Genomic DNA, 19,101 nt, shown 5'->3' on the forward strand with positions numbered 1-19,101 from the left:
CAGGGGGCATCCTTACCAGATGCCCCAACCACCTCAACTGGCTCCTTTCTTCTTAAAGGAGTAGCGGCTCTGCCCCTAGTTCCTCGCAAATGTTCCTCCCCTCTCTAATGGGGACGCCAACCACCCTCCTGAGAAAACCCATTTTGGCTGCTTGTACCCACAGTCTCATTCTTTTTTTTTTTTTGCTTTATTTGATAGTGCAGAGAGACAGAGGTGAAATGGGGCAGAGAGGGGAGTGACATGCAGAGAACGACCGCGGGTGGGAAACGAACCCGGGTCTGCTGCTGGGCCCGGCCCGGGAGGGGGACGCCTTACCAACTGAGCTAAAGGCGCCCCCCAACACAATCTCATTCTTTTGGTCATTACCCAGCCTTCATAACCAAAAGTGAGGGTAAGAACGAAGATCAACCGGTAGATTCAGTGTTTTGCCTTCTGGCTCTGCTCTCTTTTCGTCCCAACAGTGCGGTAAAGCGAGTGAAAAACTGCCTTGCTGCTCTGATTCTATGGCAAATCTCATGCTCCATTTTTCACTCACTGGCGAACAAGACCCCAAGGTACTTGAACTCCTTGACTTGGGGTAAGGACTAATTCCCTATCTGGAGTAGACTATCTGGAGTAGTCCACAAATATTCACAAACAGGATTGGTGATAAAGTGCAGCCTGGTGGAGGCCAACCCCCACAGGAAACAAGTCCGACTTACTGCCGAGAACCCAGACACAGCTCTCGCTTTGAGTGAGAAGGGAGCTCCTCACCCCATAGTTCCCCGGCACATCCAACAGTATCTCCAAGAAAACTTGGTCTTACACCTTCTCCAGATCGACAAAACATACTGAGCATACTCTCAAGCCCCCTCCAGGATCCTTGCAAGAGTGAAAAGCTGGTCCGTTGTTCCATGGCCAGAATGGAATCTGCATTGTTCCTCTTCAATTTGAGCTTTGACTATCGCGTAAACCCTCCTTTCCAGGTCCTTGGAGTAGACTTTAGAAGGGATGCTGAGAGGTGTTATAGTCCTGTAGTTGGCAAACACTCTCTGATCCCCCGTTTTGAACAGGGGAACCACCAACCTGTTCTATCACTCCTTCAGCACACTCACCCAGAGCTTTTAGCATTTCTGAACAGATCTCATCAACCCCTGGGGCCTTGCCACTGTGGAGTTGTTTGACTACCTCAGTGACTTCCACCATGGATATTGAAGGTGATGCCCCATCAGCCTCAAGCACTGCCTCCAACATAGAGGGTGTGTAAGTCTGATTCAGGAGTTCCTCAAAGCGTGTCATCCTCACTGTACACACCTTGGATGGATCCCTGTTCCCCCCTCCTGTGCGGCCAGATGTTCTTCCAGAAACACTTTTGTGTTGACCGAAAGTCCTTCTCCATGGCTTCTCTGAACTTCTCCCACAATGGCTGCTTTGCCTCTTTCACAGCAGAGGATGCAGCCCTTTGGACCTGTCGGTACCGTTGCAACGGCCTCTGGAGTCCAACGGGAAAAAATATTTTGTGCAAGGACTCCTTCTTCAGTCAGACGGATTCCGTGTTCAATTGTAACCACCCCTTGATGCACTTAAGACATTGAGACCACAGCTCCCCGTGGTAGCTTCAGCAAGGGGTGTTTTGAACATTGACCACTCGGGGTGAATACCCCCAACCTCCACAGGGACTCCAGAATAGCTCTGCCGGAGGTGTGAGTAGAAGATCTCTCGAACAGGGGCCTCCTCCTCTTAATAAAAAAAACATAAAGTATTTCATTTAAATAATTTAATTGCTTTGTTTTTTATTTTATCATTTGATTTCATTTAATTAGATTATTGTAATCTTCTTTGATAGTCTAAAAAGTAATTGTTACAAGTTTTCCAATCTGGAACAATAAAAACTAAATACTTTACTTCACTATTGAATGATTTTTGACATGAAAACACTTATTTTCTAATACATAACCTTATTCCCCTTGTGAAAAGATAAACACTGAATATCTTTGTTCACATGGTTTCACAGTCGCCAAATGTTACTACATGAACTCAAGTACTGCATTATAATTACAGTATTATTATTATTATCATGCAACTTTATACTTCTGCGCAGACACGAACATTGTCCTTTCTGCTCAGCTATATTTGTCTTACAGCTTTATTTACACGTCTTCACACTGTATCTGCAAAATAAAAACATACATGTTCCAGCGAAAACCATGTAGGCTATTTCCAAAAGTGATTATTTAGAACATTCAGGTGTTCCATTAAATCCTTCTGCTTTTTAAGATTGGTCGACGCGGTGAAATACAACATACACATGTACGCAGCAGTAATATTAATCCACAAACACACATAATAGTATAACACTTACCGCAGCCATTTTACTGCAGGAGCTTTTGATATTTTATTTTACTGCTTATGTAATGTCATATCGCTTTTAAGATCTCTCAAGTAAAATGAGTGGCTATGGGCGAAGTTCCATTCTCATGTGCTCGAGATGTGACACCCTGCACCAAACTGCAGTGAGATCAGCTCTTAACTTGATTCAGGGAGTTACTACTGCAAATATGACAAACACTGAAATGTTGCTTTGCTGTAGTCAGTCAGTGTGTGTGTGTGTGTGTGTGTGTGTGTGTGTGTGTGTGTGTGTGTGTGTGTGTGTGTGTGTGTGTGTGTGTGTGTGTGTGTGTGTGTGTGTGTGTGTGTGTGTGTGCGTGTGCATGCTGGGTGGGGGGGGGGGGGGGGGGGAGGGGTGAGGACAGCAGTAAGCTAATGACACCCTTTTTTGTCATTAGCTATATGAACTGTCCTGGAGTGAGCAGTGTGTGTGTGAAGCAGTGTCCGGGTGTCAGTGAGACTATGCCAGGTGCAGTTTGTGTGTTTGTGTGTGTGTGTGTGTGTGTCAGGGTCAACTCAGGGCCTCGCTGTGCAGAGAGGGAAAACTTAGATGAAACCCTGCAGGTGCTTGCGTTTGCAGATGCCTCGAGGGTCAGTGTCGTCAATTATCAGAGAGGTTTTTTTTTTCTTGTATCAGATTTATGCAGAGCAACACACGAACAGGAGGGGGAAAGAACAAGGGAAAAAGTAAAATCTCTCAATCACAATCCATGGTAAACGAACGCACAGCAGATGCATGACTCATCATGTTTTGAAGGCAGCAACCAAACTGAGATATATATATATCAAAAAACTCCAATGTCTTTTTGTAAATGTGCTATTTTTGGACCACAGCAAACTGCAATTGTCTAACTAAATGTCTTCTATTTGATGTTTTTTTTTGGACATTTCTTTATTTTGTGCAATAAAAAGCACTTGATTTGGCCTCTGTCCATTAAACATTATCATAGGTTTGACCTGTTTGCATTCATCTAGGTGTACTTTATTTTTTTTATTATTCACTGCTATAAATGTGTTAATCAGTGTAAAGTTCAACTGCAAGACAGCTATAATATACTGCACATTCACAAGAACTAAAGAGGCGTTTGCTTGTAAATGAAAAAATAAGATGTGACAAATTAATTAATATATATGAATGTATAAGCCTTATAATGTATGTTTTACTCCAGCATGTTACAACATAACTGATGTTAGTATCTTCACACTGCCTCGGAAAACATTTGGATATATTACTGTTCTGTGTTAGTAGTTTTTGATTGATTTGAATGCGGCCCTATGAGTTTAAACTCTGTTGAGAGCATTACTAGTGACATTGGTATATAGTCATTTCAAGCATCATTTTTGCCTGAGTCATGTGAGTTCCCCGTATAAACTTCAGGAGAATTCCTTTACCTTAAAGTCCGATTGGAAGCTTATCCACTTGCTTTTCCTCAGATGAAACTTCTCATGGAGCTTGTGCTTGTCCTCCTTTTGGTCATTTAAGAAATCCTCATTTTCCAGTGGCGATCACACGCTCCCCGTGGTTGACAAATAGCCAGCATTTGTCACCTTTGTTTCTCCCTCTTTATTGTCCTTGATGTCCCAGAGAGTCAGCTGACGGTCATTCTGAATCTGCCAGGAGCGCTAGTGTCATCTCCAGCAGCTTCTTAACTCATCAGAGAGGTTTGATTGGCTGGACCTGGATCCAATGAAAATTAAGGGAATACTAAAAAAAAAACACTGTTACTGGCAATGCTACCGGCAGCTCTACTGTGATGCTGCAGGGACCTCGACCATCTCTTATTGATGCTCGAGGTTGTGTGTCTGTGTGTGTGTGTGTGTGTGTGTGTGTGTGTGTGTGTGTGTGTGTGTGTGTGTGTGTGTGTGTGTGTGTGTGTGTGTGTGTGTGTGTGGGTGTGTGTGTGTGTGTGTGCGTGTGCGCGCGCGTTTGCAAGCCGTGACACGAGAGCAGGGTGGCACTGTGCTGTGTAACTGTATCTCCCTCAGCACAGACAATAGACAGACAGTCCCATTGCTGTGACACACACACAAACACACACACACACACACACACACACACACACACACACACACACACACACACTCACACACACACACACACACACACACACACACACACACACAGCCATGGGAGCCTCCCAATTGGTGTAGTGCTACAGTTGCTGCGGAAACTCTTGCGTTTGTGACACCTGATCCTCTGTCTTGACACTTGTGTGCAAACTGCTCTGCTTGCTGGACAACATAAACAAATGGGTTTTTTCTGTGTTTGTGTGTGTGTGTGTGTGTGTGTGTGTGTGTGTGTGTGTGTGTGTGTGTGTGTGTGTGTGTGTGTGTGTGTGTGTGTGTGTGTGTGTGGTGTGTGTGCGTGTGCGTGTGTCACTCACGGCTGCTTCTGCACATTCAGTCTTCTTCTCCTCTTTTCTCTGTGGTCCAGGTTTGAACATGGTCTTTTCTGTCCTCTTCACTACTCCTCTTCCCCACTCTATCCCTCTATCTTCTACAGGCTCCCGGAGTATCTGTTGCTGCAGTGTGTGTGTGTGTGTGTGTGTGTGTGTGTGTGTGTGTGTGTGTGTGTGCGGGCGTGTGTGTCCCTTGCCTTGACAGCTGAGAAAGCGAGAAGCAGGCTGCTTCTATTTCAACCACCTCCCTGCCAAATATCCAGCCAATTATCACAGACAGAGAGCGTATATAGTTGACATAGAAACGTGTGGAAAAAAAAGACAAGCAATGAGTATCTTAGTATAGAGTTGTCTTGTTTTCCAGTAAGTCTCTGCTTCTATTCCTATCTATGAAGTTCACCTATATCTTCATCAGTGTGGTGTTCCTCCATTAAATATGTGTGCTCTGATGATCATAAATTACATGTCACAGCAAACGAGATCATCAATGCAAAGAATGCTGTTTTTATATTGTTTTTCGTAATGCCTAAGTCCCGGGTACGCTCACCCAGAATAACAGATGATGTCGTAAAAACACTACCGCAAGAATAAACAACATAGCCACATCCAATACTGCCGCATCATTTCCTTTACAGATCTCAGATTTATATTAGTATAATTATCTATGTTTATTCAGATTGCACAAAATAGTTATATTAAGTAAAACATGTTTTGTTTTTTTCATACTTCAAGTAGGAACATCATAATTTAATCTAAAATATATACAAATGTTGCTTTGTTTATTCTATTACTATACTAGCCTATACTATTTAAAATAAGTGCCAAACAAATGTGTCTGCTATACATAAGCATTAGCACATTAGCCTACGATTGTGTACTGCATAGGTTTGTGAAGAACAGATTTGGGTCAAACATATATTGTCAATGTAAACAATATGTAAGCTACAGTATATGGTCTGGAGATTAATATATCAGTTGCACATGGCCATTAATCAGGTTTTTGCAAAGGAAGAACTAGGAAGCCAGCAAATGTTTTTTATGTAAATATGTAGGCTAGGTGATATAATTCTTTATGAAGTGTCTATTATCTATTTATGTAGATTTCTCCGTGTATGTAATATCAGTCAAAACACAACAGCTACCAAGTCACAAAAACATTTTCAGTCCTTTGAAATAACTAAAACTTAATAGGAAATATGTTCAAACTGAATTCCAAAATAGTATGGGTAAGGTAGTAATATTGAGTGTATAGTATATATAAGCCCATATTGAGAAATAAACAAATATACTTACCTTGGCTTATACTAGGAATGAGTTTGCGTTTTCTTTTATCGACTATCTTCCCTGAAATCCCACCATCAGGCATCACTTGGTCTTGTTTTGCTGGGAAGCACTGCGCATGCGCAGTTGCCAGCTGCCGTCGAAAATATGCCGATGTGGCTGCTGTGTCTTTAAAAAGTTATTTCGCCGGCGGATTTTTAAAAGACAAAACTGTCGCAATGAAGCTATTCACACTGGTTCTCATGTGTGTGTGCGGGTTCGTGGCAGCAGCCGAGGACGAGAGACTGCCGAACAAATGCGAAGGTGGGACGAAGAAGCTCTTAAAGCTTCTTATGTTGCTTTATCATGACTATGAGAATATGGCATTTGTTTATATTAGTTTGAGTCATCGAACGTCTTCCTAAGCTCTTTGGCATGTGCATATAAATACAATATGTTTTTAAATTAAAATTCAATTCGTTTCAAAGGAGCTTTATTGGCATGAACGCTTCAATAACAATGTTTCCAAATAAAAGCATAACAATACAATGGGTCCAAATATTCGGACCGAACAAAATAAACAGTTATATGAACATTAACACAACATTGAGATTGATTTATGAATTATTTAAAAAAAAAAACAGAATCTTTTATATCCATATAGCGCTAATCTTATTTTATATAGGCTACTGTGTGTGTGTGTGTGTGTGTGTGTGTGTGTGTGTGTGTGTGTGTGTGTGTGTGTGTGTGTGTGTGTGTGTGTGTGTGTGTGTGTGTGTGTGTGTGTGTGTGTGTGTGTGTGTGTGTGTGTGTGTCATTCACTGTCCCTCAGGTTGTGGCATGTTGATACATATTGGGCTCTCTCTCTCTCTCTCTTTCCTCTCTCTCCCTCTTTCTCTTCTGTCTGTCAGTGTGTAAGTTTCTGACAGTGGAGCTGCAGGATGCTCTGGAGAAAACGGGTCGCTCCAAAGAAGTGCTGGAGATGGGAGAGGTGCTGGACACGGGCAGGAGAAGGAAAAAGATCAAATACAACACCTCGTAGGTTCACTCTGCAAGTAATACAGCTAGTCCACAGCACTGGGCGTTATCTCTTCAGAATTTACAAAGCTCAGGATTCCCACAGGTCCTGAATACGTCTTAAAGTCATTGAATTAGTTTATGTGAAATAAGGCCTATCCGTGTTAAAATGTCTAAAAAAACAATCCTTCAAAAGTCTATATTATGCTCAAATATGGAGAGTAGGATTTGAAAAAAGAATATATCAGGGTTAGGGTTAGAACAAAAAATACTTGGTAGCAACTATTTTTCCTTAAATTTAATTTACACATTCTCAAATCACACAGATCAGCATGGCATGATATGATGATATTGGTACTTTGGGGACATAATTAAAGTGACACAAGTTTCTTATTATTATTGGCTTTAAGATATCAAATCAAATCAAATCACTTTTATTTGTATAGCCCAATATCACAAACAGACATTTGCCTCAGTGGGCTTTACATTCCATACAATATGAACCCTGCCCTTACACCCTTAGCTCGGCTGAGAAAAAACTCCCAGTAAAAAAAAATAAAGATATGTATTTTGAATGACCTAATTAGAAAACATACTTTTCATCATTTGAATTAGAGGACTTACTTTTTCACTGGACCAAAGACGTTGTGTTTTATGCCAAATGTTCCCCTAACCCAAAGCAGTGGATGTTGTTATTAAACTATTGTTCCGATCCCAGGGAAACTCGTCTGACCGAGGCCATAGACGACATATGTCAGCGCATCCTGCAATACAGTGTTCACGCAGAGCGGCCCGGCAGCCTCCGCTATGCCAAGGTAAAGTACAACTGATTATTGTTTGAATGGTCAAAAAGGTTTCCCATCCAGAAAATGCAGTATTTGTTCCATCATTTCTTAATGTGTGGGCGACTGACAGTCATTGTATTGCAGGGGACCAGTCAGACCATGTCCACCCTAAAGAACCTGGTTCATAAAGGTGTCAAGGTGGACCTGGGTCTGCCCTTTGAGCTGTGGGACGAGCCCTCTGTGGAGGTGTCAGACATGAAGAAACAGGTAGGTGCTTGCCTGTGTGTGTGTGTGTGTGCTGCTGCAAATGTTGAAACACAATCTAACGGTGCAGCTTTTCAATTGAAATCCTCTCAGTTTATTTATGGGGGTGTGATATTGACAAAAAATAATATCTAGATATTTTTTAATATAGCTCTCTCTCTCCATCTGACTATGTCTGTCTGTCTGTCTGTATGTCTGTCTGTCTGTCTGTCTGTCTGTCTGTCTGTATGTCTATATGTCTGTCTGTCTGTATGTCTATATGTCTGTCTGTCTGTATGTCTGTCTGTCTGTCTGTCTCTTTGTCTCCTTACACTGAACAAACCTTCTGATAGCATTGGCTATAATAAATATAGAATAAAACGTTTACTGATTGGTTTCTTGTTGAGTGGCAAAGGCTTCTCCATATTGTCATTGCTCACATTGTTAAATTACATAGATGATATTATGTCTCACACCCCTAACTAAAACCCACATTTAGAATGTATTTATCCTTAAATGTCTGTTTTAAAATGGAATCAGACATTTCTATCTTGATTTAAACTTAACAACAACTGTACTGGATATCCAGAATACTATGTGGTTTCACTACTACATACAATGAATAGTTTTAATTTACAGTAATAAAGCTACCTTTGTCCTCCTCACTGTGTGTGTGTGTGTGTGTGTGTGTGTGTGTGTGTGTGTGTGTGTGTGTGTGTGTGTGTGTGTGTGTGTGTGTGTGTGTGTGTGTGTGTGTGTGTGTGTGTGTGTGTGTGTGTGTGTGTGTGTGTGTGTGTGTGTGTGTGTGTGTGTGTGTGTGTGTGTGTGTGTGTGTGTGTGTCAGTGTGAGAGGATGCTGGAGCAGTATGAGGATGTGGTGGAGGACTGGTACTTCCACCATCAGGACCAGAGGCTGGAGAAGTTCCTCTGTGTGAGCCACGTGCTCCAGGAGTCAGACCAAGGTAGACGAGCAAACCAAGGTTCCCATTGTCATGAAATTCCCTGCAAAAGTTATGAAATTTTCTAAAACTTTCTAGGACCTTTCCAGCCCTAGAAATGGTTTGTTATTAACTGAATGTTTTGGTGTAGTGGTAAAAAAACACGTTCAAATCAAACCCAAAACATGTCAAATGTTATGCTCAATAGTTCCTAGAATTACTATTGTGAAAAAAATCTGCAGCGTAGCCTAGAGTTAAAAGGTTGCTTATCCGCAAGAATGCTTGGGAAGTGCGTGTTTAATAATTTATGTATTTTGAAAGAAAAATGTAACACATGACTCCAGAGAGACGCAGTAAGAGCTTCATTATTGAGCAATATGATTCTGAAACAGGCCAACCTACTCTTCTTTAAGTTCATTATATAAGGTTATGGAAATTGGTTAAATTGGCATGGAAAGGTTTTGAAAATGAATTCCTAAAACTGCATGGGAACCCTGATCTACGCTTTGTTAGTCCCTTCAACTTCAGAACTAAAACTTTAGATTTAAATTAAAAGCACATATACTCATTTGCGGCAGTGGCGAAGTGGGTAGGGAGTTCGCCTCTGGTGTGCAGGGTCGGAGGTTCGATCCCCTGTCTCCCCGCCACATGTCGAAGTGTCCCTGGGCAAGACACTGAACCCCGAATTGCTCCCGATAGTTAGCTTAGTTAGCTTAGCACCCTAGTGCTAAGCCTACCCTGCGTGGTAGCTGCTGCTATCGGTGTATGAATGTGTGTGTGGGTGACTGGGTGAATGTGTACAAAACAATGTAAAGCGCTTTGAGTCTGTGATAAACGGAGATATAGCGCTATACAAGTCCATTTACCATTTACCATTTACCATTTACCATTTAACCTCTACAATTCTATATAAAACAAACAAATAAGAGAGGCTGTTCGTTTTAAAGGGCAAATTAATTAAAAAAATAGAAATCAATTAAAATCACCAAATAACATTAAGAGGAAAACTAATCATGAAACTCAGCCCAATTTTCCTATGGCAGCTCAGAATCTTATCATGAGTGTCTTTTTGTTTCTCTCCCTCCTTCAGAATGTATGGAGGAGGTGTGGAAAGGAGACATGGGGGCTAAAGGAGGGGAAGAAGAGGCAGAAAGCAACAGCGCAGAGGGAGAGAAGGAGGGCAAGACGCATGACGGCGGGGAGCTGTGAGGACAACAACTCACTACAAAGGGAAATCATGAAGACAACAGAAGAGCTGTTATTTTTCTATGAACGGCATCAGACTTTTAACAAGCCTTTTTTTTATAAAACACTCGGCTGTTCTGGATTAATTTTTAAAGCCTTTAATATTTATATTGATGCCAAACGTTTTACAGTGTTATATTCTGTTACATCTCCTAAGCCAACTTACGGTTACATATATCAGTATTGTTTACCCCAAGATTGTAGCATTTTCAATGCAATATGTACAGTTTTTTTCATTGTGAATAAAAACACTTTTTTACAACTCTTTTTGGACGTTTGTGGATGCTTTTTTAAAATCATGTGAAATTATGTTAAGGAGGTAGCTGATCAAGCATGATTGGTCTCAGGTGTGTTCCAGCCGACAGACAGACACATTAGGGAAAACTGAACATCACAATGCTTCTATTTCGTGAGCTCTTTATGGTTTCTCTGTACGTTCTGTCCACGCTAGACACAATCTGTTGCCACACTTACCAGACCAAAGCTCTCTTCTTGTCCTTCTCTGAACTGGCCGCCCTCGAGGCAAACTCAAACTCTTTGGATGGGACAAACTCTCCCGGCTCTCATAATGTGAAGCCCTTTGTGCTGAGATGTCACCACGACAGCATTGAGGTGGTGCTGAGAGCCAGTGTGTTTGACCCGGCCCTGCATGTGGAGCCCACACACTTGAGGCTTGGATCAGTGGGTGCTGCTGCTGGGGGGCCACTTCACTGCACAGCCAAAACATCTGAAAATGGGGACTTCACAATCCGAGCCCCACTGACCGATTGTGGGGGTGAAGTGATGGTAGGTGAGCCTCTTTTAAAGGTGGAGTCAGTATTTCTGGAGAACGCTTGTTGTCAAAAATGATTTGTGTTAAAATCAGTGGATATCCTCTGCACTATCCGCTACCTACAATACTGTGTGTGCGCTGAGAAAAAAAATCCAGGGTTAATACAAAGCCCAGGCTCTGTAAACAGCAAGGTAGGCCCCCTTTGTTTACATACCTGTTTACAGTACCTAGGCTGTGTATTAACACTGGCAGTTTTTTAAAAGTAACGCGGTACAGATGGGCAGCAGATTGTGAGGAGATATTCAATGACTTTGGCAAAACGTAATTTTGTTGACAAGCATTCTCCAGAATCGCTGACACCACCTTTTTAATAATCAACATAAAGTATAATGTTGCTTTTACTGCAGAGAGAGCAAAGTTGACAGTGTGAGTGTTTTATGGATTGCTACGTAATGCTGCCCCCTAGTGGCTTTAATTTGACATGGAATTGTTTGTCTGTACATGTTGTCTTCAGTTCACCCAGAGTTCTTTGCTGTACAACAACCTCCTGCTGTACTCCCCTTCAACATCACCTGGAGACACACTGCAAGCAAACGGGGCTGCTATTCCAGTCCAGTGTGAATATAAGAGGTTCTCACAGCCTCTGGCAATCAAACTTTATTTATGAAACACTTTGTCAAGACAGAAGCTACAACGCTCAAGTGCTTTACAGGGAAACAAGGCGGAGAACACAACATACTGAATTAGATATACAGAGAAACACACAATGTGCATTTTATTGTGTTTTTGAAGTTAGCCAAAACGGAGAACAGTTTGTGTGATTGTGTATGGGGTAAACTCAACTGCAAATCCATTGCCCATCTTGGGATCAATAAAGTTGTCAAATCTAATCTAATGTAAAAAGCTGTTGAATCACGCAAAAGGCCATACACTGATTTGGCTTCTCTTATAGTCAGGAAGAAACAACAGCCAAAACATGGTCCCCTTAAGTTGTCAGTCTTAAAAGAATAGAGTCACATGTTCCTTCTTTCTATTCTGGCCCTGAAAAAATCCCCTTTAAATGTGAGTTGATGGGACACAAAACAGAGTGAGGTCAGAAACGTATGAAGTCCCACCACTGAGTTTTGTATAAAGCGTCAAGTCAGTAAAAAAAAATCAGCTAAGGCAGGAGGTAATGCAATATTCCTCAGCTGGAAAAATCCTAAGCACCCTAACCAGTAAATATTACTCAACCAGAATTACTCACCAGCAATTGTTCACTGTTATGAATTCCTTTGCTATGAATTGTGCACTTTATTTATTTGGCTGATCACATTTTCCACTAGCTTCTGGGATGGTAAATGCTTTCTCAAGTGCTAATGTCCCCTGGTTAAACCCCCCTGTTCCTTGCAGGAGGTACTCAGTGAGCAGTGGAGCCCTGAAACCAACATGGAGTCCTGTCATCTACAGCCAGACTACACATCTCAACCTGGACTTCCACCTCAGGCTCATGACTGGTGAGCTGGCTTTGAACAAACTCCTTTTTCTACGCTGAAAATGACCTGTTAGCAAATAATCTGCAACATTGTTTAAAAGGGGCCTTTTGTCTACCCTTAAAATGCTCATTACACAAACTAAGGCTGGGTGGCCAATCCCCATACTTCCCTGCTATTTTGTTTGACAGCAAAATGTAGGATCTCCCAAAGCATGCGGAAAAATACCCAGATGCCTACTATATCCGGGTATCTGGAATTTTTAGTGTGGAAATCGGCATGCTTTTTTAGTCGAATCTGACCCACAATCCAGTGCTCACTGGAAGTAACGTCACATAGACGGAGACTCCGAGTGTAAACAACCAGGGATTGGACTGATGTAAAAGCATGAAGCTAGATCAAGGTGCAATGTTATTTTCATTTCATTCAACCTTTCTTTATATTTGAGAGAGTTATGATCAAATAAATAAGTAAAGGTATGTCCCCAATTGTATGCCTACTGTATGCAAAGTAATGCACTTTTTATGGTCAGCTGTGGCAATGTAGTACAAATTGGTATGCGATTTGGGACACAGGGTAAATCTTTTTTTAAATGTATACATTTTCTTTTGTTGTATACATTTTCTGTTGTCTTATATTATTTAGTTTGTTTTTGATATCTATAACGTTTATGAAATTTTGAAATAATTCAGATGGAGGCTTCAAATAAGCTTACTGGGTATTTTGTCTCTCCCTGCACTGCATCCGTTTGTCTTCTTTGTTGTTCTGTACATTTTTAATTGTGCAAATAAAATAAATAAAAGAGGTGTAGCGTATTACTTTACATAGGCATTGTTAAATTAAGAGGATTTTTTCACGGATGACCAATTAAAGTGTACATTTTTTTCCATCCTCAGATGACTGGAGCAATGAGAGAAAGTCTTCCGTTTACTTCCTGGGTGATACGGTCAACATGGAGGCCTCCGTGGATCATCCCCATCTTCCTCTGCGTCTGTTTGTGAAGGGCTGTGTGGCCACTCTGACCCCTGAGCTCAACTCTTACCCCAGATACCCCTTCATAGACCACCACGGGTGAGTCTCCCCCCACCCCACCTGTCTACTGCAGTTCCTCCCATTAATTTTCCAAATGAAAACTTCCCTCCTTTGAACACCGTTTTCGCCTGCATAATAAATCTGTCTGGTTTTTCTGCATCCCGTTCTTATTAAATACCCCCAGATTACTGTTGTGATAAACGGTTAAATCTGATAACTGTACGTGTGCTTTGTGCAGATGTTTTACAGACTCCCAGCTGCACGCCTCTAGCTCCCGCTTTCTGCCCAGGGTCCGCGACCAAGTCCTGCACATTCAACTGCAGCCTTTCCTATTCCACCAGGACAACAGACATACGGTCAGCAGCACACTGATTTGAACAGGGGTTTAAACTTTTTAAGCACATTTATATCTACACATGAAGAGAAAAAGCAAGAGCCATGTGTTGTATGTGTGTCCTAGATCTATATAACATGTCACCTGGAGGCAGATCCCATTTCAAACGGGGACCAGGTGAAAAAGGCTTGTTCTTTCGTAAGCGGGAGGTCAGTTTCACCAATCAGTCATTCAAAATAAATGTGGTTTTCTTTCTTTATATATACAGTGTATATATTATTTTCATTATTAAAGGCGCACTATGAAACTTAGGGTGAGTCAAAGAGGTCAACATTTTCAAAGATATATTCTCATAACTGAATAAACAAACTTTCCTCACATGAAAATTAGAAATTATTAGAAAGCTAACTTAAGCTACAGTACCACTGTTGTTGTTTGCAGCAGCAGGGCCCACAGTTTGGTTCCAGGTGCTTCCAAAATAGTTTTGATTCATGATGATAGAATTATTCAATTATTCAATACTTAAAATTACAAGTAAATAAAATATGTTTTGTAAACTAACTGCAGGTACTGCTAATGTGAACTGAACACATCTCCCTCCCCTGAAACTGCATAGTGCACCTCTTAATTTGTTTGTACCCATTAAAATGTCTGTAATTACTAAATGTGGAAAATAATGAAAAAAAGATTTGAAAAAATAAATTCTCAAAAAAGGAATATAAAATGTATAATCACATATACATTTTTTCATTTCTCACTGCGTCAGGTGGAGGTCGGTAGACGGTGATGACCGTGTGTGCAAGGGCTGCAGCAGTGCCAAATCCAACCACAAGAGGGCGCTAAGGAGCAATACTTGGCACAGACATACTGGTAGTATTGCATCTGATACCTGCAGTAATCATGCTATATTTAGCACTGAATACTGGGCGTATTAACATGATCAACTTAATTAACTCAGATTTTTTTTCTGTCCTTGCAGAGCTGAACAGGGAAACCATTTTGGGTCCGATAACATTTCTTCCCTGGGAGCGGACTACAGTGGGGAAGCACAAATATCTCTAGTAAAAATACAGATAATGAAATGAGGTCAATAAAAAAGGTGTTATACACTGTTGTGGCATGTAAGACAAGATATTTTCTGTGGGGGTCCTGGCACAACTTAACTATATTAAATAATAATTCAAATAAACTTAAGTTACAAAGTGTTTTACATAGTTGAGACAGAATTAAAACCTTTCAGGACTGAAAAAGGCAGAGCAAATCGTACGAATTATGCAAAAATAAAATACCCAACAATAAAATAAGTTAAAATATAACATAACATTTATTGGGAAATACCACAATGTAGAATAACACACAGAAGAGTACACCCTCTTTAAAAAAAATATCAAAGTTTTTCCATTAAAGAATGCTTTATTTACAAAAAAAAAAAAAAAAGTGTTGACGCTGAATACGACCACAAGCTGAAACGCATCAGACTGACAGTAAAATTTTAATTTACAATTCCTAATAAGTGTTGCTGGAGCTTTTCCCTTTTTGTTCATTTTGCATATGAAACCTACACTTGCTTTTGGAATAATGCATGTTCGTTCTAGATTTAATAAATCCAGTAGTCATGTAATGAAACTCTTATTTAAACTAAACACTTTAGCTATAATTTTTGCTAAATGCATTGTAACCTACATCTGGCTGGTAAGATCTGTCTTTAAATGTGTGATTACTATTTATTTTATTTCTATGTAGTTTATCATGAAAACTTAAATATTAACATCTGTCAACACTGTTTCCGATGATAAAACTGCATGCCACTACAAGACCGTACACAATATTTGAAGTCATATCACACACAGACAGATCATAAAGTGTTGACATTCGTAATGGTTTTGTCCCTGAGGCAGATTCAGTTTAATCTCCTATCCGACAAAAGTTGCCTTTTTACTATTCCAATTTGTTTCTCATTTAGCTGTAAAACAACGGATCTAGGAGCATTTTTGGAATCCGGTTTCTCTATTTCTTGTTACAAAAAGTGGAAAATGAACAAAACGTTAAAAAAACTAAACGTTTTCTTGGCATGTTTCTAGTCTGCATCTCAGTCCCCTAAGGCTACCATGACACCACATGATGATAAATGCTTGTGCCTTTTTACCTGATGGAATTTCTGGATTTCCAGCTCGCAACAAGCTATTTGTCATCTACCTGCTCCCCATCAAGGACATGGTGTGTTGTTATATCTTCATAAGCAGAGAGGTGAAACACTTTATATTTTACTCAGATTGGTTCTCTTGACCGTTGAACCTTATAAGTGCTACAGGTTAACTCATGGTTTATGAGGCAGTTTTTCCCTTCACCTCAGGACAACAGTCTGGTTCTCCATCCATCACCTCTCAACACCTTCGAGATTAAGTGAAGGAAACTTGGGAAAAACAAAACATTGCATTTGGATTTCATGGCAAGCACGATCCTTTTCCACTTTGTTCTTTTTGCCAACAATGATTCAGAGCCAAAGCTGTCAGTCAAGGTTGCTGTTTTTTTTTTTAAAGACATATTTCTTCTTACCTTAACACAAACAAACGTAAAACATTATTACCAGCAAGAAATACACTGATGTTTGCCATTTTGTGGGTTTTTCATGCAATATGCAGGTATTCATAGGCAGTCATCTGTATCAAAGTTGATAAGAGAAGCCTGTTGAAGGGTCCGTCCATCATTTTTTCCATCTCCATACTGCAGTATACATTGGAGAAGGTCAGAGGGGAGGGAAGATGATCTCCTTTAAGATCTACTTAGCTGAGGGGCGGTGTGGGGGTCCTCGAAACTGACAGGACATGCGAGAAACATCTTCAAGTTAATTGGAGGATCTTCTTACAGCCTCTGAAACTTGAAATCACAAAGTAAAAGCACACAGTGAATGGCGCTAAATGTCTTCCAACTAATTGTAGACGTTGGTCAGAAGATGCTGCCTTTCTAGAGGTGTTGAAGATACACCATCTCGACAAGACCAAAGGCTGTTACATAATGATGGTGTCACTGCCATGTAACAGATATTCCTCGTCAGTGCATCCATAGAGAGTTGATGTTTTGTAGACCCATCTATCCACATTGAACTTGTCCCTTGGCAGATTATGTTGCTTTATTACAACGCAAACTTACTGCCCCGTTTTGGGGTACTTCCAAGATAGGCCTACTTCAATTCCGTCTCTTGATCAATCTTTTCACATCTTGATAACAATGTAAAAATTAAGATGGCTGTATGTTGGTTTGGAAAAAAAACACTGTTTTTCTTACCAATGCTGCGGTGTAATACTCTCCCTAGCAGTCAGCTTTACAGATGGTAGCTCAGCTGTTGCACAAGTTAACAACATCTGCATAGATTTGCAATACCCTTTGACAATGCTGTGAGATATTAATATACAGGCGTGTAGAGGGGGCCTAACACTGATCCCTGAGGTACACCCATTGTCATCAATTAATATTGCCTTTGCTTTTGAGTTGAACATTTGTGCCTAAAAACATAAAAACTAAATTAAAAAACTAACAAATGTACTGGAAAGCCCAGAGGTCTGAACTATAGTACTACTGAGTCTGAAGCTCCTATATGTCCTGAGTAAAAGAACACACCGCTGCAGCGTGGTTAATATACCGCCATAGCCCCTCCGATAGTATAACAGGGCAAAGCAGCAAATACAAGAGCTTTCATCAGTGGGTCATATGATCAATCAACATTGTTTAAACTCACTACAGTATTTGATAGATAGGGACTTAATAGAGAGTTAACTAGATAAACATCTTACGGAGTACAACTTTAAGAGTTTTGTGTAGAGCATTTGTGCTGTTATCTTTCTACACATTTCTTCATATTGCATCTTCACATTCATCTCTGATCATCAAAACAAAGTACAATGCCATATTGTAGCACTTTGGATATTAAAACCTCAATTAATCCATCAAGTACACGCCCATGTATTGTGAAATCTGTTCTTATTCTGTCACAGTGGCTTAATGTTGACTTTAATAATTACCCCTCTGTGGTATTTTGTTTATTATGATCCGAATCTCAGAGCACACTCCTAGCTGCAGGGGTGCAAACCTTGGCAGCCATAGACCACCTGAGATGTTTTGTTAAGCAATTATACATTATCTTATATCATTTTTTAGGAATGATTTCTGTTATCACTTAGTATTTGTTTTATTCTGCTCAATCATTTAATAATGGTGCCGATTCGGTTCCACCTCCATCGCCGCACGCTCAAATCTCTCGGGTCTCTGTGTTTTTGCTGCCAAAACGCAATATTGACGCAAAAAACGTGCTTTTCGACCCCTCAATTTACTTTATTGCACTTGTCCTGCGTCCAAGGATAGCATTTCTTAACTGTACTGTATTAGACACACACCCACACACACTAGACACACACACACACACACACAAACACCCACACTCTCTCTCACTAACACACACATGCACACAAAGCACACCTGGGGAAACATTCCTCGAGGGAAGTCATCAATCAGTTTTATGGCTTTCTCTGGGAAAGTTTCCTCCTCTCCAATCAAGCGTCTTCCCTCCCTCCCTCCTTTTCCCCGATCCTCTTTCTTATATTTCCATCTGTATCAGTTTTGGTTCACATCTGAGAACCATCCACTCCACCCAATTAACTTTCAACCAGTTCAACCATTCCTATTCCTCCGAGGGATAATTGGAACAAACTGTAGAGTGAGGTCTTTGCCTGGACGTTACGAGATAAAACTATTACAACCGGCTTCCCCCCCTCCCTACCCCCCACACCCCTTTGTCCTCAATTTGCCCGCCAGTGGCAATAAACCTGAAGCTACAGGATCTGTACTGTGTAAAAAAAAAAGAAGAAGAAAAAAATCTCCTTAACAAGCCATGAAATGTTTAATTGAGTCTTGAAATGTTAGTTCTTTTTTTAAAGAGGGAAAAAAATCTGCCTTGGGAGTTGAAAAAATGCCACATATCGCTAAAAGCAGATCAACCTGTTTTCATGAACTTTTTCCCCCCTCAAGTGTTTTCAACATAAGCCTGTCTGTAGTTTAGTCTCCAGAGCTTGTATCAACAACTACAGTATAACAGTAGATGTTGAGATAACTTGCTCAGCTTGTCAACCATTGACTGCATGTTGATGCCAGCGTTGGGAGAAGAATTCAGATCCTTAAAGGCCCTGCATGGCCTGAAAAAAACAAGATGTAAAACAGAAATTCTTTCTGCAATAGTAAGAGCA

At 40.6% G+C, this 19,101-nt stretch overlaps 2 protein-coding genes across 2 annotated transcripts; both read left to right on the forward strand.

Moving 5' to 3' along the window:
* Window positions 1-6,195: 6,195 nt before the first annotated feature.
* On the forward strand, window positions 6,196-10,515 carry cnpy4 (canopy FGF signaling regulator 4). The gene is made up of 6 exons (XM_080052061.1): window positions 6,196-6,350; window positions 6,938-7,064; window positions 7,762-7,858; window positions 7,973-8,095; window positions 8,916-9,033; window positions 10,100-10,515. The coding sequence occupies exons 1-6, from the start codon at window positions 6,266-6,268 to the stop codon at window positions 10,216-10,218; spliced, it is 669 nt and encodes a 222-aa protein (XP_079908187.1). The 5' UTR covers window positions 6,196-6,265; the 3' UTR covers window positions 10,219-10,515.
* Window positions 10,516-10,650: 135 nt separating this feature from the next.
* On the forward strand, window positions 10,651-16,271 carry LOC307269458 (zona pellucida sperm-binding protein 3-like; the record flags this gene model as incomplete). Its single annotated transcript, XM_080052426.1, has 9 exons — window positions 10,651-11,040; window positions 11,541-11,656; window positions 12,419-12,522; window positions 13,395-13,569; window positions 13,769-13,886; window positions 13,991-14,073; window positions 14,631-14,734; window positions 16,035-16,111; window positions 16,218-16,271. The coding sequence occupies 9 exons, from the start codon at window positions 10,651-10,653 to the stop codon at window positions 16,269-16,271; spliced, it is 1,221 nt and encodes a 406-aa protein (XP_079908552.1).
* Between the last annotated feature and the right edge of the window lie 2,830 nt (window positions 16,272-19,101).

This window comes from Ammodytes marinus (assembly GCF_949987685.1).
Source record: "Ammodytes marinus genome assembly, chromosome: 23".
NCBI classification, from domain to species: domain Eukaryota; kingdom Metazoa; phylum Chordata; class Actinopteri; order Uranoscopiformes; family Ammodytidae; genus Ammodytes; species Ammodytes marinus.

Excerpts from the sequence above, each read along its gene's own strand:
- cnpy4 (XM_080052061.1), top strand. The coding sequence starts at position 6,266 with ATGAAGCTATTCACACTGGTTCTCATGTGTGTGTGCGGGTTCGTGGCA. Across the intron at positions 6,351-6,937 it reads ACTGCCGAACAAATGCGAAG|TGTGTAAGTTTCTGACAGTG; the intron begins GTGGGACGAAGA and ends TCTGTCTGTCAG. Across the intron at positions 8,096-8,915 it reads TGTCAGACATGAAGAAACAG|TGTGAGAGGATGCTGGAGCA; the intron begins GTAGGTGCTTGC and ends TGTGTGTGTCAG.